The following is a 23,551-nucleotide window of genomic DNA, read 5'->3' on the forward strand; positions in this document are numbered from 1 at the left end:
TTCTTCAGTGCCAGAAATATGGCCACCACAAAGATGGCTTCAAATGAAAATAAGCCAGTCCCAAATGCAGGCAGGAGGGTCAAGATGGATTGTCCCACTCAAAAAAAATTTCTTGAGCGATGAGACTGCTTGTCCAGTTAACAGACAGAGATATAAAATTTTAGAAAAAGTCAACCTGGTACATGACGATCCTAATGATCTGTTATCTGGGTACCCAATCAAAAGGAAATTTTATTAAATGTGAACCTGGCTGCTTTTCTCTAAGTTTATATATGTCAACCTCCTGAGAGGTAAAAGCGTAATTATTATTAATATAAGTGGCAGAAAAGCGCAATCTAAGCATAAAAAGAGTGATCTATTTATTATATTCCATAATTTTTAAAATACATACATTTATTTCTGCTATTTACCTGGATCTGCAGTTACTTAAAATTCTTGTTACAAATCTGCTAAATCCAAGTGGATTAGTATGTGAATACACAGACACAAAACAAAATGATAAATTATTTACACACAACATTCACTTTAGTTAGTCACATCACATTTAACTTTCCATCAAATGTTGTTAAGTCTACATTTTCTGAATGCTGTATTATATTACTGTATAATTCCTCTTTCAAATATTTTAAAGTGCTATTGTTTGTCCTTTTCCTGATGCAACATGTTCTTCAATTGAACAAAATCCCTCTCCTCTAATAGTTTTCATCCATAAAGATCCACAAGTCACATCAATAAAGCCCATTTTACTTAATACATGGAACCATTCAATATTCAATAAAGATTGGTCCACCACGTAAGTGTGTATCAAACTATAATTAATCTGTGACAAAAGGTTTCAAATTCAAGAAACCAATCTGTTTTCTTCGAAACATTCATGTACAGTTCCTATAAATGGAAAATAAGGAAACTGTTTGAGTACATAGCCAAATGGTAGTACATGTTGATGATATGAAGATCAGTAGATATGATGGATCAATGTCACATGACACAAGCCTCGAACTGTACTCATTATTTGTGTCTTTCTTGCTCCTGACATTACCGGATATAATCTCTGATCTGAATTTGGAAACAGATATTTTTTTAAAACATGAACTGAATAGATAAACTACAGCTAATTTTATTACCAGGGTAATTATGAATGGGCAGGTACCCGAGTACCTGGATACCCACTGGCACCTTTAGTGATGACCAGGACAAACTGATCAGTCACCTAGATGAACTGACTGATGATTAGTAGAGACCAGACATTGACTGGCGGTCAAACCAGACACTGGTCACTGATCAGATATCTCAGAGCTTGGTACATCTGATTCATCACACTGTACAGTGTGGTGTGGCACCTCCCACTCAGGCATGTGAAACAAGGTATGCTGGAAGTGTTTGTCTGATTCATCACTGTTAACACATTAACCCCTGGGACTTTTTGTCATTTTCGCCTGAAAATCGAGTAGGAAACACATTTTGAAAACTATTTCTGAATAGACTTGAAAACACCAAAATCCCCGGTCATCTTTCAATAACATACTGCCTAATTGTGATAGAAACATCGTTTTTCATTGGCTATTTGACTCGCACATGAGCAGAAGGGTAAAGGTTGGAGTTCTTTTTTTTTTCTTTTCTTTTCTTTTTTGCTAAACAGAGCCATTATTTTTGTATGGAGACCACTCTTTATTCCAAATGCCCATCTTATCCTACTTTTTGCAAAGGCTCATCTGTCTGTTTGCAGTTCATACCGGTTTGCCTTAGATCTGAGACCAAAAAGTCTAAAATCCGGACGCAAAACCAGATTCCGACCACATGCTAATTTTGGGTTAAAAAAAGTCGGGTCCAAAAAATGAGGGTTTTTTAATCTTATATTTTGTAGTGCAACTAGATATTCCAGATTATTTGGTATCATTGTAGAGCTACATCTGTCTACCTTTCTATAACACCACCCACTTTAGTGTATCATGCATGACCATGATGCTACAGAACTCGGCAGTAGGCTACTACCTCCTGCCACGTTAAATCGTCGCTAGGGGTTAATGTGTTAAGTGCACTGTTGCATCTCCCTCTCAGGATGGCATGACACACTATCCCAGAAGTATTTCATCTGATTCATCACTCAGTAAAGTGCAGTGGTGCTCCCCACCCCACCCCGTTTGGAGGGTGTGACATGCTACCCTGAAGTCCTGAGTGCAGTGCAGTTCCTCTGTCAGTGGGAGGGTGCAACACACTACTCAGAATGTAAGACATGCAGTGACTCTCCTCCCTTGCTGGAGCACGCAGTACACTATTCTCAAGTGAGAAGTCTCACTGGATAGTTTCATATTTTGACATCTCCCTAATTTTTAAGGTAAAAGGCATGAACCTAATTATTATAAGCTTATTATTTATAAATTCACACAGAAGCTACATCTGTAATGTGGTTTAGATTTACTTTGAGTTAGGCTTGAAAATGGGTTGGCTTCTTTGGTGACTGCCTGTCACAGTTAGACTAGCTTTAGAGATTAAATGTGTAACTTGGGCAGCAAATGAACAACTTACTTGGCTTATGTGTTTATGTATGTCTACTACAGAGGTAAATATCTAAAAATCAAGATGGCTGAGGGGTAATGAAACGTATGCTAATTTGTTATAGCACTACTGAACTTTATTCATGCATAAGGCACATACTGATTCTTTTAGCTGTCTTGTCACAGGAAAATATTAAAAATAGCTCATTGCTGTCAAAAATTAACGTAAAAAAAAGAGGGTCTGGTGGCAGTGTTGGTTCAGTATAAAAGCCACCAGTTGTATAAGGAATTAACCTGATTGCCGCAGTCAAAATCTCACATGCATGCTTTCTATAAAAATCATTAGTTTGTTTTATTTGGAACTTCAGTCTAAAATTATTCTCATTTTTCTGCAATAGGTCATTGTTGGATGACTGCTCCGGTGGATTAGTGGTTAGAACGTCTGCCTTGGATGTGGGAGGTCATGGGTTCGATCCTCAGCCAAGTCATACCAAAGACTTACAAAAATGGTACTAACAGCTGTCTCACTTGGCGCTCAGCATTAAGAGGTTAGTGTTAGGACTGGTTGGCCTGGTGTCAGGATAATATGAGTGGGTGGGACATCATGCTACATGTCTGCGGCATGATGCCCCAGTGCTAGACATCACTATAAACTGCCACACTGCAGACATCGTAGTGATATGGCTAAAAAAATTGTTAAAGCTACATTCAAAATCCATGTCATACCCACACTGTCAGATGAAAATTCAACAGAAAAACTATCCAGTGAGACCGAAGTGTTTGACTTCTCCTTACATGTGGAGGCAATATACTTATGAACACTCATTACCTTGCAAAGGAAGGGCCTTACCTATCTCCAAAGAGACTGGTCCCATACACTCTGGGACCAGGGACTACTCTTCCACACTAAAGAACTAGTGACTAGCAGCAACGCAACAAAGAAAATGCTTTTGCCAAACTTATACTTTAAGTGGATTTACTTGTATTAAATACTGATATCTATTAGCTGCTGTACAAACCAGGCACATGCAGTGGGGGGGGGGGTATCTCAAGTTCTCTGTCTGTGGATCTGACCACAAACAGATTACTTATAGTGCTAATGCACTCTGTATTGTCACAACACAGGAGCCTTGTCAGAAGCTGTCTACTTTATGGAAGCAATCTTCAGCTGTAGAGGTATGCAATATATAATATCTAATTCTTTCTTGCTATCTGTGACATGTGATGGAATTGTTTCATACAATGAATATTTCATAATTTATTCTAAATGTGTACTAATTCTGACCTATGTCACATAATGCCATTCTGTCAGACAGAATACAGTTGGTCCCAAGATAGACAATTTATAGCTGAACTGACAACTGAATTCATTTATATGTTTTTAGCATTAAATTATGATAAATGTTCAAGCTTTTCCAATAAAGTGTGACTATTCTTGCTGCATGAATGTAATCATTATAATAATAACCTCATAAAGTAATTCTAAGTTATTGCATTTCTAAGCTGTTACAGGCAGTTGTTGAACTTTAGGGGTTGTGTAACCTGGATACTGCAGTCAATGGTGACATTGGTTTAAGCGAAAATATGGGTAAATTCTGAAAGGGGCTAAAGGTCATGGAAAAATAGGTATACGGACTAGGAAGTTTTCATGAAGAATCCTTTGGCAGACTAGGAGGAGCAGTCTACGTGAGGCCGTTCCTTAATGAATTTGTAGGGAGCTGTGGATTGGAAATATTTTGTGATCATCGTCTGGATGCATGGGATAAAATCATCATTTGTGTTTACGGAATATAAATGAACATATTTGGTTTTGAAGCTACAAGACAATTTCATTATACATATGACAATTTAATGCAACATTGCACTTGCTGAGGGACAATAATTCCATTGATCATGTATGTTGGTAAATCCTTGTATTGATCATATCCTTTGAAAAACAGTACATGTATACCAGTAATTAATAATTTGTTGAAAACCCAAACACTGATTATATCCATTTAGGAATGATTCTGTTATATGTGTTGCTGAACTTTATGCACATTAACATTTATTTGGATTATAAATAAACATCTCACTAACCTACTTGTGTTAAGTGTTTTCACTAGATCCAATCCAACCTGGCTTCATCCTGTACCAGCTAGCTAAGTACAAGTCCAATGCATTATCTAAATAAATCTGTATTTACTTTTCTTTGGAGAAAAAAACTTAGCTCTTTGTTTCAATTTTCATCTTAAATCACAGTAATGGATACTCTTTGTCACCATATGGTGATCAAGACTTCAATGACTTGGGTGTTATTAAAGGGAAACTCTAAACCCTTGATATGCCCAACATTCTAAATGATACAGCATGTGGATAAATTTACGTTCCAACACTGGTATATACTTCAGTGGTGTCAGTAAGACGAAATATTTATAACTACTGGACCTGAACTTTCACACAGCATCCTGCGTTTGATAAAAAATTTTAATGAATAAAGTCAGACAAAATTATCAACATTGGCCATGTAAGAAACTCCTACAGTGATAGAGAAAATCCAGCCATCATAACCACATTCAAGTACATGCACATGTATTAAGCACTGATAGAAAACAGCAGAAACTGTCAAGCATTTTTAAACTGAAAACCAAACCATCAAACATTATTTGATAAATCATGATTAGTTTACCATCCAAAACAGGAAAATGTTTCTAATTGAAAGCAGTGAAATCATCAAGATTTTGAAATGTAGGTTATCATGTGTATTATACGACACATCTAAGATTTTCACCTCATTCTGTGCCAAAAATCAGGGTGCATGTCATACATTATTGCCAAAATATCATGCATGAAGAACCAGTTTATAAGTCTGTCAGATTCATGCAACCTACTCTGATAACCAAACACTTTTCACTATGGCAAGATAAATATATATACCAGTACTTCTTTATGTAAAATCAAATTCTTATCAAGATACACCAAGATACTGCTAAGTTATGTAATTTTTCATATGACCAAATTATATCCAAAAATAAAATCTAAGTGTCTAACAAAAACATTCAAAACTTTTGAGTCCTTTCAATGAACTACCATTCTGTTACATAATCAGAATAGATTAAACATCACAGGTATGGACAATTACTGCTCTGACAAGCAAAGAGCTCTCAAATATTGCAACGTCCCATGCATCAAGAAATTTGTTGACAGCACAAAAGAAATACAGAAAAATCTCTTAGAAATGTGTTAAAAAGCAAAACTTTGCGAAATGCAGAAATTGTATTTACCTTTTACATTTAATTAAATCAATTTGTCACCAGCAGGTCTTTTTCTTTAAATAATATTACAAACATGGATTTGAATGCACAAATAGCAGATTGAAGGTGTTAGGTAATGAAACCAAAGAACAAGGCTATGAGCTATAAAATGACAGAAAATCCTCTCTTGCACTCTCGATAACTTGGAATCACAATGCAACACATATGAATAACTGTTACTCATCAGGTTTAATGTTTACAGCACATACATCAGGGCAAAACCATATAACTGTGCAATTACAGTACATGTTGCATCAAAATTATCTCATTACAGCTTGAATATATTTTTTAATTGTTCAATCTCTTCCTTTCTCATCACTCCATATATGATTTTCTATACAAAATAAAGCAATTTACAAATTATCCTGACACCGTTGGGCTTAACCTAGGAGTGACTTAATGGACATACAGCTGAGACCTGGTTATCTGACCTGAACTGGGCGGATAATTGGTCGGATTAACGAAAATGTCAGATAATGCAGATGGGGGGGAGGCATTACACAAATTAAATGTGCAGTGTAAGTATGAAACCAGATTCATTCATAATTAATTATTCATCAGTGCAACTAACATAACAAAGAACTATAAATTGAAGAGATAAATTCAATCCAGTAAACTGAACAATGGATTTTAAATGCAACATTGAGAGTGCAGGACCAAAGGATACAAACATAAGTACATATAGTATATGCAATGAGAGTGCAGGACAACAGGATGCAAACATTAGTATATACACTGTGAGGTAGCATACGCATTGAGAGTGCAGGATCATAGGATACAAACATAAGTACATATAGTATATGCAATGAGACTGCAGGACAACAGGATACAAACATTAGTATATACTGAGAGTGCATGACCAAAAGATACAAACATAAGCAGCATATGCATTGAGAGTGCAGGATCACAGGATACAAACATAAGTAGTATATACATTGAAAATGCAGGACCAAAAGATACAAACATAAGTAGTACATGCATTGAGAGTGCAGGATCACAGGATACTGTGTGTGTGTGTGTGTGTGTGTGTGATTAGGATTTTTAATGTAGCTTTTAAAAAATTTCAGTCATATCGCAACAGTGTCTGCAGTGTAACAGTTTATAGTGATGTCTAGCACTGGGGCATCATGCCATAGAAATGTCCCACCCACTCACATTATCCTGACACCAGGCCGACCAGTCCTAACACTAACCTCTTAATGCTGAGCGCCTAGTGAGGCAGCTGTTAGTACCATTTTTTTAAGTCTTTGGTATGACTCAGCTGGAGTTTGAATCCAAGACCTCCTGCTTCCAAGGCGGACACTCTAACCACTAGGCCATCAAAGCAGTCTGATCACAGGATACCAACATAATATAAAAATTTACACTGCTGGACTTGCAGGATAAAAAAGTGGGATGCATGAGCATGAATGTGCATGCAGCATAAGACTGTAAATAGCACGTCTTATGGCTATGTCAGATAAAGCGGAATGTCAGATAACTGAGCAACTACAGTGCCTTAACATATTTGCCACCCATTAGTTGTGTTAGAATCATGAGCTTTTATTAACTACTGTTGGTACATCAAGTTAACACAATGTATGATATTAGTACAGGACAGACAGAAATGCCCCCCCCCCAAAAATAATAATGAAGATAAACATAAACCATCAACTTCTTGTGAAGAACACCGATAGGCTTCTTTAAAGTCTTTACAGTCCAAGACTGAATGAAAAGCTGGTAATTTACAATTAATTAGTATAGCTGACATGTATATCACTTGGCTATCACATGCATACTACATCAAAAGGGATAGATAAAAATTGAACACATTCAATATGTAAGCAGGAGAGATGAACACCAGAAAACACAAGCTGAAATGGAAAAAAAGAGAGTACCATAAATGGCACATTACACACCCACCCTGTGTTTAATAGACCTCTGTGTAGGTACTAGTAGAGTATGGCTGCCTCTGGACATTACTGACCAAAAGGTCTCATTGACTTGGACCTTTAGTCACATTATGTGCACTTGTACTTAACTTACTTTGCAGAAACCATTATTTTCTTTTTGTACTTATCATAACCTTTGTCCTTTTGACCCCAAAATCTGTAGGCTTCCTTCTTATCCTAAGTGCATGCCATCTACAAAGTTAGGTCAAGGACCTTAATCTTCAACACAAGTTAGTGTAGAAAACATATTCTTATTTAAATCACAATGACTTTGACATTTTACCTTTTGACCCCCAAATCAATAAGTCTCTTCTTTATTTAAGTGCAAGCCCTCCCAAAACTTTGGTTAAGGTATACAGTCTAGAACTAAAGTTATTATTTACAAAAACAACTGTCTTCTTTCAGTCACAGTGACCCCAAAATCAACACTTTTTTTCTTCTCCTAAGTGTCAACAAACCTTGGTGATGGTTCATGGTGCACTGAAATATATGAACAGACACCATTTTTATTTTTCTGCAGTGACCATTAACTTTTAACCATGTGAAACCAACATCAATAGACCTGAACCTTACTGCACATGCAAACCACATACAGTATGAATTCTGTATGTGGTGTGTGTGTGTGTATTTTGGATTTTTAATGTAGCCTTAACAATTTTTCAGTCATATCACTACCATGTCTGCAGTGTGGCAGTTTACAGTGATGTCTTGCTCTGGGGCATCATGCCCCACCCAGACAAATTATCCTGACACCAGGTCAGCCAGTCCTAACAACAACCTCTTAATGCTGAATGCCTAGCAAGGCAGCTGCTAGTGCCATTTTTATAAGTCTTTGGTATGTCTTGGTTAGAGTTCAAACCCAAGACCTCCCGCATCTGAGGCAGATGCTCTAACCACTAGGCCACTGGAGCTGTCTTTGTATGTGGCATAGAAGTAAAGTCAATGTATGGAAACCATTTACTTCTTTCAGTCTGCGTGACCATGACCTTTGACTTTTCTGTACCAAAATGAATAGTATGTTTTCCTTACCCCAAGTGCAAGCCACCCACAGTCTGGTCCAGGTCTGTTTTGTAGAACTCAAATTACCACACATAAATAGTTTTTCTTCTTTCAGTCACAATGATCTTATCCTTTGTCCTTTTGTTGTAAAAACTGTTGGGTTTCTTCCTTACCCAAAGTGCAAGCCATTCACAAAGTTTAGTTGATATCTGTGATCTGTGATATAGAACTAATCTTATTGTGCAGAATATTTTGTCAGCGACCTTCACCTTTGGCCTTTTGGCACCAAATCAAATAGGCCTCATACTCACCCATAGTACAAGCCATCAAAAATGTTTTGGTAAAAGTTTAAAGTGTAAAACTAAAGTTTATGTGCAGAAATGAAAAATGTAAGAGCTGTATGTACAGAGAGATGTAAGTATGGACAGATGAACAGACCACATCATAGCATGACACATGGAAGGCATATAAAAACACAACTTGCAAAATCCTATGACCTAGCTATTTTTTTAAAATCTGTTACTTTACATGTCATTTCATACCTTAAAGTTTTTAATTTAACAATAAAATGCAACTACTTTTCTTTCCGTTAAATTTCTTCATGAACAAACTCCTACTTTGGTTTTTCTTGTTTATGACTGAAATATGATTACGCATGTCCAAGTTCATATCTTTTGATCATGAAAGGCTATTAGAAATAAAAATATAAAGCACTTCAATCATAAAAGTTGCAATAATATCTCTATTGAGATCAATTTGTTTTTAAGGGGTGGTCAGCATAATATGGGACACAATCCTACCAAAAAAACACAAGCATTAGAAATTATCTTAAAAACAAGACAAAAAAAACCAGAATTTAGCTAAAGTAAGATAATATCAGAGAAATATTTTTGTGACTGAAAGAGATACTACTTCACCTTGAAAATATTTGGTTGTACCCTGGTCCTGTATATATTAACAGAAGGTAATGGCCACACCAAAAGAAATACATCAAACCAAAGGATCAAATGCCACAACATGCTTGGTTTACACTTTATAAATTTTGCTTCTGCTTTTGCTGACATATGCACAAGGAGTTTTACTACTGATTCACAGAACTTCAACAGAAAATTTAGTACCTGCAAAAAGAAGCAAGAGCTTCTAGAAATTTGTGTAGTACCATTTTTTGCACAATCAACCCAAATTTATGTGAATGTTAAATTTGAGCTCTGCTTCTAAATTACTTATGAAGACATTATGACCCTCCCTTTAAGCCTGAGATTGTTAATTGTCTTCATTTTCTTACATGGACTTCAAATGTAGAATTCAAAGCAATACAATGAACATAAAGATGGAGATACACTACATTTGATGACATTTTTCCACTTAAAGATCCCTCTCCCACCACCCATCCCCTACCAAACAAGAAATGGATTAAATTTCTAGTACTGACTGGAAAGACTAAATATCATAAATGATCAGATTCAAAATGCGGAAATCACTTTTGCCATATGATGCAATGACCCCTATTGAGAAACAACTGGTCTCGAGAGAATGGGTGGTTTCTCAAGGCATGGTTCATTGTAAAAGCAAATCTACAAACACCACACATTCATAAAAGCTTCAAGTCTCTACCACCTTGCTTATAAGATTAGTCTAATTGCAAACTGCAAAAACACATATCTGCTGTCACATAATACACTGGCAGATCTGGGTGTGTTCAGTTTGTAAGGTAGGAAAACCCCCCAAAATAAACCCTGATTTGCAAGCACATTATGTTATTGCAGATCATGATCTATACTGTTTGCCATTGGATTTTACTTATAAGCAGTGTATCCCCTAGGATTGCAAGACTGTTGCTGGGGGTCAAATTAAAAATCTGGGTGTTTCTGAAGCGCAAATGAGGGTAAATGGAAACACTGTTATAAGTGAGTATACATAGTACCTTATATGCTGCAGGTTTTGGTTTTGGTTTGATTTGGCTTTTTTATAGCACTGCAACACAAATGGTGCCAAGGCATATGGAGTGCACCATGCCCATGGACAATATGGTAGTCGACCCGGACTGAACTGATGACAGGATCAAACCAGCACCCTTTTGGTCACAGGTCACGTACACTGAGTTGTTCTGCTTTGGATGACATTGCTGCCTGAAAGTTTTGTTTCTTAAGAAAATCAACAACATGGGACAATGATTGCTACTTACTCTCTCCCACTGTTGGATTCCCCACTGGCCCCTTTCCTCTTCCGACTTCTATTGCTGTCTGGGGTCCCTGAAATGAGAAATTTTGTGAAGTAAATTTGAAATGAAAGATTTCATTAGTATGAACACAATGGAGCCAGTTTTGGAATGAAACAGTAATAAGTACTGTATATTCACTAATGGGAAACAGGTTTTTAAAGATTTTATTGTTGCTATAAACCAAAAATGTTGTTGTTCTAGGGTTTAACGCCATTTTTCAGCACAAGATAGGCTATACATGGCAGCCAGTATAACTGGTGGAGGAAGAACCCTGAAAAACCCAGGGAAGAACCACCGACCCACGAGAAGCTACCGGCAGGCTTTCCCACGTACCCACGCTAGCCAAACCTTGGACTCCAACCCACACAGACAGAGGTGAGATGGCAGTGATCCGGAATGGTGAGCGCTTTAGACCACTCGGCCAATTGGGGCCCCAAACCAAAAATGAATACCAATGAACAATAATCAGTATGAAAAGACAATATGACACCTTTCCCCATCTGAGGTACATACAAAAATAAAATGTACACATTCATGTTTGTACACAAAATCAAGATTCAAAGCCAAAGTTACAAAACGGGAAATGAAGTCTAAATAAACATATAAATGTAACTGAATTGATACAATTTACTGGAATCAAACTTTGCTGAAGATGGGCACATTATCACCAACCTGCATCATGAGCATGCATTTTGGGGGTGGGTGGGTTGGTTAAACCATTTTTAATTATGCATGCAATACTTACCTGTCGCTCTTGTATAAATTTTATTTTGTTTGCATAAAAAAACATCACCTGTTCAATGTCAATGATCCTTCCACAGAGTTGAGAACTGTCAATAACACACAGTCCATGCATACACCTCATATGCCAGGTGCAGAAGTCACCTTTTTCATAGACGATAATAATGCCAGCACATTAGAGAAGGGTGGAAGGAGGGCATTAAGCAATAGCAATGGGTAAGTGTTGCATAATTAAAATTACTTTAACACCCTTCAAAAATTATTTTAATAGCAGCAATAACTAACCCAATGCTACTGTACACCTGAATTTGTCAGGCGAGATAGGATGATGTGTTAAACTGTTAAAACATACAAAAATGAAAAATACTAACCATTTTGAGATACACTAATAGAATATGTTCTTTGGGGCCACATGCTGTGATGCAACTATGGGTTCAAGAGAAAAAGTGCTTTTGCTTTGGCAATGAGTGGATGTAGGAGAAGCAGAAACGGATTGCCAAAATGCTGCCTTCATGATGTCCTCCAAGAAAGAATGATTTAGACACACCCATGAGGCAGTGACGGCTCTTGTCTCATGGGCTTTAAGTTTCCTAAAAGAAAGGTCTATATCATAAAACTCTTGTGGTTATAATCCACCTATGATAATGGAGGCTGAAATATCAACACAGCCCTTAAGAGGACGGAAAAGATGCCTTCTACACTTTCTTTTCCCTTCCAAGGCATTTAGATTGAAATGCTGTGCCCTAGCAGGACACAAAAGGTTATCTTGATCATCTACAGCACAGATTGGACTGAGAATCTCTATAGGTAATGGAGCTACCAAAGGTAACCAAGTTCTGGCTAACAATCCAGATGGATTCATAAGACCCATAAAACTGCAGCCAGCCAGTGTCAACAAACAATGCATGAATCTCACTAGATCTTCTTGCAGACATCAAAGCGAGTAAAAGCAGCCTCGTGTGTGAGGATCTGCATGGAAGACCATAAAACACAAGATAGATTCCATCTTTGTGTAAGAGATTGGGAGACAGGACTCTGCAGCTCAAAATATTTAATGAGATCAGCAAGATGCAACTCTAAAATAACTGGTCACTTTGACAAACTGACCTGTGACCAGATGTTAACTCATTACCCCTGCTGCCAACATAACTTGTCATACTTTACCTCCTCATCTCCCAAGTGCCATGAGAGCATCGGCACTGCTTTTGAGTGGCAGTATTAATCTATACCTGTATCCTGCACGACAAGTTAAAGTGGCACAAACAATTGGTTGATTTCAAGCCATTTCCTCCTTATGCAGGTAGTTTAACTTATAAATTTTTACTTACATAGATACAGGAAACACTGAAACACAAAGGGAAAAAAACTGACTTCAATAGCGCCAGAAACAGAGGAGTTATTTAGATGTGAAAATGATGTAAAATATGAGAATCATCCACTGGAGTAGAAGTTATCTTACAGACTCTAATGGAGAATTTTCTAGATTTTTTGAAGAATCGGTAAATAATATTTGGGAAAATGAATTTAGTTAGCACGAGTGTACACAATTCTGAGTTTGTTAAAAAAAAGTTTTGTTATTTTTTAAATGTTCAGTGGAGAATTCTAAGGAAGATAGGCATGTAATTGGCAAGAAAAAGTATGCCTGTCTGCAGTTTCACATGAGGTTAAAGGTTGCAAGAGATGTGACATGTGGAATTTGTCTAAGTAAATAAAATCAAAATTTATGTGTTGAAAGTTTGAATTATTCATCATCAATTCATAATGAATTGTATGGATTATAAATGACACGAAAAGCAAATTGGTAAGTAAATCATTTATTTTCACCGTTATGCTGAATTTTATTTCCTCCTTTTTGCATGAAATTTATACCATTATGTACATAATTTTATTGAAAACATCTGTGACAAATTTCAGCATAAGTGAAGGAATACAAGGCACACAAAAAACTAATTTATCACAAATAACAACCCTGGTAAAAATTATCAAGTCAGGTGCTGTCAATGAGTTTCAGGGATGTAGCACTGGTAAGGCGAACACTGCTCTTGGTGACCCCTTTGCATACTTAAGGGAACACCTAGCTGTTTGCTTCAGGGGTTAATGAGTCAAATGGTGACCAGACTAGTCACTGCCTGGTACAATGACACTGGTCAAGCGACACTGATATATCATAGCCTAGTTTGGTCTTCATCACTTATCAATGTGTTGTGCTGCTCTTCCCAAATCAACCCATAGATTAGTGGTGAACTTCTTTCCTTGCAGAAAACAGCATAATGCTACTTGGAGTGCAAGGGATGTTTGACTTCTCCCTTTTTGGAGGAGGCAATCTAATCATTAAACATTCATTCCCTCCTACAGGTGGGGCTCTGAAGTGATTGGTCCCATAAAATCCTGGGACCTGTGAGCATTCTTCTGAGCTCAAGAACTTGTCTTATTTCCATGGGCTTCTTGAGGCTCTTAAGAGAAAACCTGAAAATTCAGATGATGAGGGCTGACATTTCCTCCGACCAAAATACATACATCTTGAATTGGCTAGACTCCAGATTTCATTTTACCATATTTTGAAAAAAGGCAATGATTCTTATGTGTGTACTTTGAACATGCAAGGCAGTCTAGTTGAGTGTCTCTAGAGCCCTTCTTGAGACCACACTTTTCCCCAGACTGTCCCTACATTGTTCACCGAGATAAAATATATCTAAAAGAGACTAATATTACTGACAATATGTATACAGTGTGTGATATACACACCCATTGTACTTGCAAAACAATGATTCACATGGAAGTAATTTCCTGTCTTTTCTTAATAAGGAAGTCATTCAATTGTTAAAACTTTTACTGCTTTTTAAGAGTAATGCAGACAGATAAATAACAAAGAGATGCAAGTTGCATGAACCGTATTTAATATACAATGGTAAATTGGAGAGAAAAAACACCAATCTGATGTTTTTAATTAATATAAAGGAATATGAATTTCTATTAAGCAGTGATAGGGCCTATGTTGCATTATTACTTAACACACAAGACTTATCAGTTAAAATCTGAATGTTAATAATAACGGGTGTACCCTTACCCCTAAAAGGTGGGATACAATGTGGTAACCAAACTAATTACTAAGATGATGAAATGGAAAATGGATAATCGTTGAAGGGAAAGCAGCAAAAGCAGTTTTAAACTCACAGCAAGCAGTTTTTTTGGGGGGGGTCTGTGATGAATGGAAAACCATTAACAGGGTATCATTGAAAAAGATTGACTGTTCTGTGCATGGGCATGTGAGGTACACGAGTGGAATGTGCAATATTAACAATTCTCCATTCTGGGAGGATATATTCACATTGAATGGATGAGGGTATTTTTTTTTACATGAAAAAGTATAAGCTGCACAACAGAGATAAGTTATTGCTGCTATTAAAACTGGAATACTTGTGACTTTTCCACAGTGACTCATTTCTGTGAACGAACTAATAATTATTTGAAGTCTTTTAATAAATCAGAACCATTCTGACAATAAAACCAGTTGAGATGAACATATTCTATTTTCTGGCTTTTTCATTTAATGATGATTAGAATAAAATTATGGGAATCGACTTGCTTCGAATCTAACAGTGCCATCTAAAAAAAGCCAAAGGACAATTGATTCAAGGCAAGATTTTGCACATAATTCTGCTAAAACACTTGTATGTTCATTAGTACTTTCAAGACTGGACTAATGTAACTCAATTCTGTCTGGTTCATCTCAATATCTACTTCAGAAACTTCAAAACACAGTTGCTCTGATCATACTTAGAGTACCACGATCAGAGTACACCTCCCCACTGCTCTGTACCCTACATTGGCTATCCATTCAATCCAGAATCAAACACAAAATTTGTTCTCTGTGCTAAGTTTCACTGATGGACTCCAGTCCAACATACCTATCCGACCTCACCCGTGTGTACACACCAGCAAGATACTTACGCTCCTCTTCTGACAATTGTATACTCATTATTCCCACTACAAAAACAAAGTCATATGGACAACATTCTTTTGCATACCAAGGCCCAGCAACGTGGAATGAATTGTCCACTGAACTTAGACACAAAGACACAGTGATCCCATTCAAGAGTGCCTTAAAAACTCACTTATTTCCACTGCAAGAACAAACCTAAAGACCTAATAATGTTCCCTACCTTAAATATTTTCAGCATGTTTTTATGTTTTCTAATTTCATGGTGTTTGTTTTTTGTAATAATACATGTATCATTATACATGTATATGATTTTTATGTTATAGGTGTTGTCTAATGTTGTAAAGTGCTTAGAGCTTCTAAATATTAGGTGCTATACAAAGTCCTCATTATTATTATTATTATTATTACAAGAAATGTCTTTTCAAAACGATGGAAAATATCAAAGAAACTTAAGCACATGTACCATATATTTTTCTCAGCCAGTTTTCTTGTTGGAGTGACTTAATTTTTCAAAATCTAAAACACAATTTTTCGAATTATCTGAAATTTAAGGTTAAGTTAATGCATAATGCATACAAATGCCTATTCTGTAGGTGATATGCATTATAAATTCCTATACTCTATTTTATAGGAAGAGCAAACTTCTGGACATTACTGTTGTAACCTCAGACAAAATTCTGATTCAACAGGATGCAAATGACTTAAATACCTGTGCAACATTGTGGTAATGTACTTGCTTTGCTCCACTACACTCCCAAAATGTCAAAAACCAGGATTAAGGAAACTTCAACTCCTGAGAGTATTGTAAATTGTTAAGACTCCTTGCAGAATCATAATTAATTTTTGTAAAAAATGCAGGATCAAAAGAATTACATGAAAATATGTAAGTGACCTACCAAATAAAGAAAATCTGGCAGTGGATGGTATTCCTACAAAAGGGGTACATGTATATCCAGGTTGAAGTGGTAAAGAATATGAGACAGAGTCCTGATCCACTATATATCCCATCCTGCTGCCACCAAATCCAACAGGCAATCGACAACTGTTGTTTACAGTAGAAAATGGATCCATCCTATATTGGCTCAGGCGTATATAAAAAGAGCTCCAAGAAAAATCCTCAAAAAATGATGCCAGGAGACAATTTCTGCTCACTTGTTATTTAAAAGAAAGCTGAATGGTCTGTCTCAGTTCTGAGCAAGAATCATTAAAAAAAATTCCATAGTGCCAACAATGCCATGAAATGAGTGCCAAGATAAAAGAACATACAAACTCATGAGTCAAAGGCACACAATAGACTTAAAAAATCAAGGACGTGTGCAACATGTTTTTGTTTTGCCACAAGTAATATTATTGTATCAATATTTGTCCATTGTCTTTAATAGCTCCAATGCCAGGAAGGAAATTCTGCAAAAATTAAATCACATTAATGTACATTGGGGTTCACTGAAATGTGATGGATTGAACAAGTCCAAGGAGATAAATGGTGTTAAACATGCTAGCTAATGTGTGGTCCTTCATGTAAATCACAGTGTCAGGTATCCTTTTATGAAAAATATCTCCAAATGCAACATACCCTAAGGCATTTGGCTTAGCTCATTTATGTAAATCATATATGCTTTGGACAAAATGCATTAATCAACACAAGAATTTTAAAATGGGCACAAAATTAAACGTTCATTAATGCAGATGTACGTGTATGCTTCAAGTCACATGTCCACAGAAAGCATGTTGCACATCCTATATTCATATGTGTCACTCATGTGTTCATGCAACAAACAAAATTATTATAATGAACACTCTGTATTATTACTAAGTAAAATACAAATGTGCAAATGTAACACTGTTCTTGTTGGAATGAATGTACCGGTAAGCTGTCCAATGTCTGACTCCACCATAAGAATGATATCAAAATACAGTGCACAGGTAACTACTGAAAGGCACTGAATGCAGACACCAAGAGAAGACTCTGATCTTAAAGACTGTCAAAAAAAAAAAGAACTTTCACTATACAACACAAAACTGTATAGTCTGCCATGTATACTTTAATACAAGCATGGGTAAAATAACACAGCCTAATTACAGATCCAAAGTCATCTCAGATGTCAGACATCTTGTAATTCAATGTAATGCACACATCAAAGGAATACACATCCATGCTAATGATTAACAGCAGAAACCAACATACATTTCTGAGGCTTTCTGCTTCCTATAAATGTCAACACAGGTTTATGACAAGCAGACAATTTCAGCTCAGATGTTTCTGTGCATGACTGTAATGTAAAGTAAATTTGGGGACAATAAAAATTATACAGGTGTACAGAGGGCACAGCTATATTTCAGTACTAAAGAGACAAATATTAATCTTGTAAAATGCCAAGTTAATCATCAAGGGAGAAATATGACCAAGCTGTTGACAAACCATATATGCTTACATATAAGGGCTACCAGGAGCTACAAATTAATACACTCAGTATTATGTGCCATAGCATTAAAAAAAATCCATAAAGACTGTTTTTTTTCTAAGATGCACAACTGTATGAATCCCCTAAACTTTAATAAATTCCTCCTTACAAATGTGTGAAATAAATCATGCAGTTGATTTGTTGCCTGCATAACAAAAATTGTAACATTAATGTAAGATTAACAAATCTCAATCTGATTATGTAAATAATGGACTTTTATATCATCCATAATTGAGTCCTTGCTAAATTCCCACTGATGACAGTATAAAAGGGGGAATTTGCCTTCTGTATGAAAACCCTGAAGAGATAACTATACAGACCTTGATCAAATGATAAAAAATGTGCTGGAAAGTTCAAGTCAACAATGTAGTTCTTTAATCTTAATGAAGACTATGTTATGAGCTGATTACAGCCATATTTTATGGCTTTCATAAGTAACACATCTATGTGTGTCTGAGCAAGTGTAGCCCAGTAGGCTACTGGATAAAAAAAAACTAGTAGCCCTGGCTAAATTAGTAACCTAGGGAAGGCACTTTAATACTGAAACAGTTAGCTGAAAAACACAAGTTAATCATGATTATTTTATTTATGAAAGTTATGTAAAAAGTCAAGATATCTTGCAGTATCCCAGTGGGCTACCTGAAATCAACATGTGGTAACCAAATATTTGTTGGACCCTGAGGTTCTCCATAAATTACATCTGAGTGATGAATTTTAATGAATTTAGGAAGGGTCTAATGGTAAGAAAGGTAAATTAAGTCAGCTGATGTCAGACATTTTTGAAGTCAATCGAAGGAAATTAGTACATATGAAACAAGTTTCTGTGAGAAACTATGACCTTCATCAACAAATTTAGGAGCATGAACCTACAATTTAATTTTAAATTTTCACACCAAAAATGTGCCACAACAAAAGTAAAAGTTCACATTTTAAACTATGTTTTATACAGTAACAAAATTTTCACAAACTCTGGCAAGAAATTAAAATTTTCTTTTAATGGTAATGACAACATATTTGTGTGATCAGTGCTTTACCAGTTTTTAGGGTTAAAATAAGATGACTCATCAAAAAGATATTTTTTTCACAAACATAAAATCTTTTGATTTACAGTATCCTTTAAGGAATCAATATGCATACTGTACACTAGTGGCTGAAAAAAAAGGCACAATGTATTTTCTAAATGTGCTCTCAGACAATTAGCCTGCTGACACGTCTGTTAATTACCCTGCCACATGTCTCTCATAATAAATGCCTTTAAATTACAATGTATAGCACCATGTTTCAAGTACCATATATACTCACTTATAAATAGTCAAATTGCAAACAACAAAAATCCTGATCTGCCATAGCACAATGTGCTGATTATTCCTAACAAACTGTACATACCAGATCTGTTGGTGCATTATACACAGGCTGATCTGGGTCTGTGCCATTTACAGTTGGACTTGTCTTATAAGCAAGTATATATGGGTAGACATGTGACTGTTCCACTCTTACACAGAGATAAAATTCATGTATCTTCCAAGAATATGGCAAAAGATATTTTTTTTAGAAAACTTGAAAGTGTGATTTTAACATACCCTCATGGTTACAGGTCTTGAAAATACAAGAGAAAGCTCTTCTACTTAAAATGACATGACAACAAGACATCTCAAGATATCTGCCTAGTTCAACCCTGATGAATCCTACTTGAAAACATTCAGAAGAAACTCTCATTAAATTCTCCTTAACTCACTTTTTTAATTGTGACATTTATTTTAACATTTGCCTAATTAGGATAAATGCATGAAAGTACTTGTCTGTTTCCACCTTCAAAGTATCAAATTCTAAATTTTATAATATCAGCAAGTTTATTTATTTAAAAAAATGCCTCTTTGTTCCATAAAGTGCCCTTCCTTCAAAACATGTGCCCCAATCACTCAAGGTGTTTTCTCTTGCCCTCCACGCTCAAAAAAATTCCCAGTTGGGGCACTTTTATATGCACATATGTACATGTTTGTAAAGTGAAAAAAAAAAAGAAATAAAAACTAAGGCATGCAAAGGGGCTGATGATTAACTGTCAGAAAGAAGTTCCAGGAATACAAGATAAGCAACCTACAACAAGAATTTCAAATTGGTATCATTGGTGGCCATACTGGATGTCCAATATAGGCACCAGTTTCATTCACAACCAACTAGACTGCATCTAAATTCTACTGGTGAAAACCCTGTGTCATTAAGACCATTATTCAAGAGAAGCAGTGATAGGAAAATTTTAATTGTGTTTGATATTTCAATGAACACTGGTATCCTTTTAATATGGGATTCATTGGATAAAATATTAAGTCAACTGGTGAAAAACCCACATTGATATTGCCATCCATTTAGAAGTAATGATAACAAGGTTTTCAGATGACCACCATGACAGCCATATTGGCACACAGCTCAGTGCCATTTCACTTAGGATAAACTTGACATCACAAGTTCTTTTAGTGTAAACCTGGTATTGCTATGGCCAATAATTTAGGAGTAGCAATAACAAAATTTTCAAGATGGCCAAGGTAATTACCATACTGCATGTCTAAGCAACACCAATTTCATTTTGGACAAACCAGACTCCCTAGAATAAATGTGTCAGTGTCAAGTTTTATGGCATTCCTCAATGAAATTTTCAAGAAGCACTGACAACAAACTTGTGCTAACAGCCAGACAATAAACAACAGACATAATAAAAGCAATTTGGTTTATGACCAGTAGAGCTAACTACAAGTAGCTTTGATGGCCACATCTGAAAATCCATATAATTTTTTGTAGGGGTTTAACTTGAAATACATTAACCCACATCTCTCCCCTTGTACCTTGACCTAAGGGTGGTACATGTACATGTATACAATATCAACTAAATACCATATCAACTTGCTTACGAGTCCAACTGTAAACAGCACAGACCCAGATCTGCCATTGCATAATGTGCTGGCAGATCTGGGTCTGTGAAGCTTATTAGGAGTAGTCAGTAGAACAAACAACAGAGACTCTGATCGGCAGGTGCATTATACTATGACAGATCAAGATCCGAGTTGTTTGCAAATGACTCAATTTATAAGCAATACACCTGTAAACAAAACAAACTATGAAATATAGCCAGCATAGCAATTGATCTGCAGTCACATAATGAGCTGGTTGACTGGGGCCTATACTGTTAAGTCTCAATCAGTCAGACCTCTCACATGGCTGTATTAGATTTCTTAAAATCATAAACTGGGACATAAATGTGCCCAAAGTTGGCTATTCGCTGTTGCAGTGAAGCATAAAGGAGATTTTTGTTTATTGGAACTGCTTGCAGCAGTACAGTTTTTACTGAAAATATTTTGATATGCAGTTGAGTAGATATGATTAAAGGGGTTATTTTTCACACACACAAAAAAAAAAAACAGTTTATGCAGCAAATGGCTGGGGATAGTCAATTCTAAATGTTATGCTGATTACTGTCCACTTATCCCAGAAGCTAAAGTAATTAATGCCAGATAGCAATTTATTCAATCTGAAATGTGAGCCAGTCAGAAACTAAAGATGGAAAAGGAAATGTTAGCAGCCCTGCTTCATTCTTGAAAGGATGAATTTATAAGTACAATAAATGCTACTGACTGGTTTTAGCATTCTTTTTTTAAAAGGTAAATTTAAGTAACAACTGGGTAGTAAATACAGACAGCTTACCAATCAATATATTATAGTTCCTTCAAGGAATTTAAAGTATGAATAAAATAAAAAGAATGTATATATGCATGTAAAGTTTTAATGTTTAACATCACTACAACAAAATAGTGGCTCAGGGCTTTAGAAATCAGACAAGTCGGCTTCAACAGAACTCACTCTTGAGAGAACTGAGCTTACCCAAAAATATGAAAACATAATATCAGTCTTTAAATAAAAAAAAGGCATGGAAAATAAAATATGGTATGTTTAAGGAAATTGGGTTTTTCCTGTTTTGCAAAGAAAGAACATTTGTTATATTTTTATCATTATTTGTACCTTAAAATTATATGCCAATATTTAATTATTTACATATACTCAGTCTGAAGCACGCATTGTATTCTGGATCAAAGAAGAAACTGGAGAGAGATAGACTGAGTGAAATCTCTTGCTTTTCTTGGTGACCAGTGACCAGGAATAGTGTATTATTAGGAAGACTGATTGTTCAGGACCCTTTTTATTTCCCATTTCTGCATAAGGGTGTGCACCTCTTCCTTTAATCTCACTAGAATGGAGTAGTGAAGGAACATAGATTCCTTGACAGAGGGAGTTATTCCCAAAACTGAAGTCCGTAACCCTTGCCAACATTGGGAAGGACCCACCCTTCATCTGTGATGCTTGAGCAAGCCTAGAAAATGAGGCATATGAAGAAAGGCAGTTAGGGGAATTTATTCCTTGGGTTTTTGGACAACTTCCACATGGAGAACTTGACTGATGAGGAGATCTTATTTCAGGTTCTGCACTGGATTGGTGATGCATCTGTTGGAAGGTTCTGGAGGGTTGCTTCTGGAGGTGATTCACATTAGTAGGCTTCCTGATCAATCATGATGGGCCAAGAGCAGTTGTAAAGGATCTATAGTGATGATGCTTCCAATCTTGTGAAGCCACTGTGGGATGGGTCCTCCAAAGAGGGTCTAAGGTTCCAACAGAGCAGCCCTTAGAAGGTCTTCACTACGGTTAAGTTAGACCTTCAAGGAATCCAGTGCAACATCACAGTGAATGTGTACAAGTTCCACCCATAAAGCCACTGTGACAGAAAGTGAATGCTGGGATGTCCTGGCCACAACTTCCAGAATGCATTTAGCAAAGAAAAATGTGTGTTTCCTGTTGGCTGACCATCCCTGTCATTCACTGCCAACCCTAGCATTCCCCTCACAACTCATACAAAAATATTTAGAAATATTTTTTGAAAGAAAAAAAAGAAATCCCCAAAACTGATTTGTGCATCTAACTGAGCTGGTTTAGCCCAGCACTTAAATTGTGCTTAATACATAATATATAATACAAGGTTCTCACTGGATTTCAAAACTGAAGAGTCAGCTGACCCGTGACCCTAAAATCTCAAGAGTCAAAATGAAATTCTCAGGGGTCAAAACTGAAATCTCAAGAGTCAATTCTTTGGGACAATCATGAGCCCATAGCTGTGGTTCCCTGTTAATCGTGGAAACAAATGACATTCTAGATTTCTTGTCTCATGCTGAGTGATGAGAAATACCTGTGCAGTATTTTATAAAAAACATACATACAATCTGATTTTTGTTAAAAGTGTTTCTCGTTTAACTATGTGTTACTGTGTTTATATTTTGTATATGAAACAGACAGCATTATTTTATACTTTATTATATTTTAAACTTCTCAACATAAATGTACTCTGTTATCAACTGCTAAAATCATTTTATATGCAAACATATACCCATACAACTATGAAGGTTATATATTGTTCAGATGTCAAGGATG

At 36.1% G+C, this 23,551-nt stretch overlaps 1 protein-coding gene across 5 annotated transcripts in view; it reads right to left on the minus strand.

Annotated features, from left to right (window-relative positions):
• The window catches only part of LOC149801743 (aryl hydrocarbon receptor nuclear translocator homolog), a 101,304-nt gene that overhangs the window by 66,534 nt on the left and 11,219 nt on the right, over nucleotides 1-23,551 (minus strand). For 2 of the 5 annotated variants that reach the window (XM_089956063.1, XM_089956062.1), the window contains exon 2: nucleotides 10,904-10,970. In XM_089956063.1, coding sequence (XP_089812189.1) covers nucleotides 10,904-10,970 — 67 coding nt within the window. Of the gene's footprint in view, nucleotides 1-10,903; nucleotides 10,971-16,519; nucleotides 17,648-23,551 lie in introns of those variants that run through there. The other 3 variants (XM_089956059.1, XM_089956061.1, XM_089956060.1) reach the window with 3 other exon arrangements.

This window comes from Sinohyriopsis cumingii, chromosome 4 (assembly GCF_028554795.1).
Source record: "Sinohyriopsis cumingii isolate HCF-2022 chromosome 4, ASM2855479v2, whole genome shotgun sequence".
NCBI lineage: Eukaryota > Metazoa > Mollusca > Bivalvia > Unionida > Unionidae > Sinohyriopsis > Sinohyriopsis cumingii.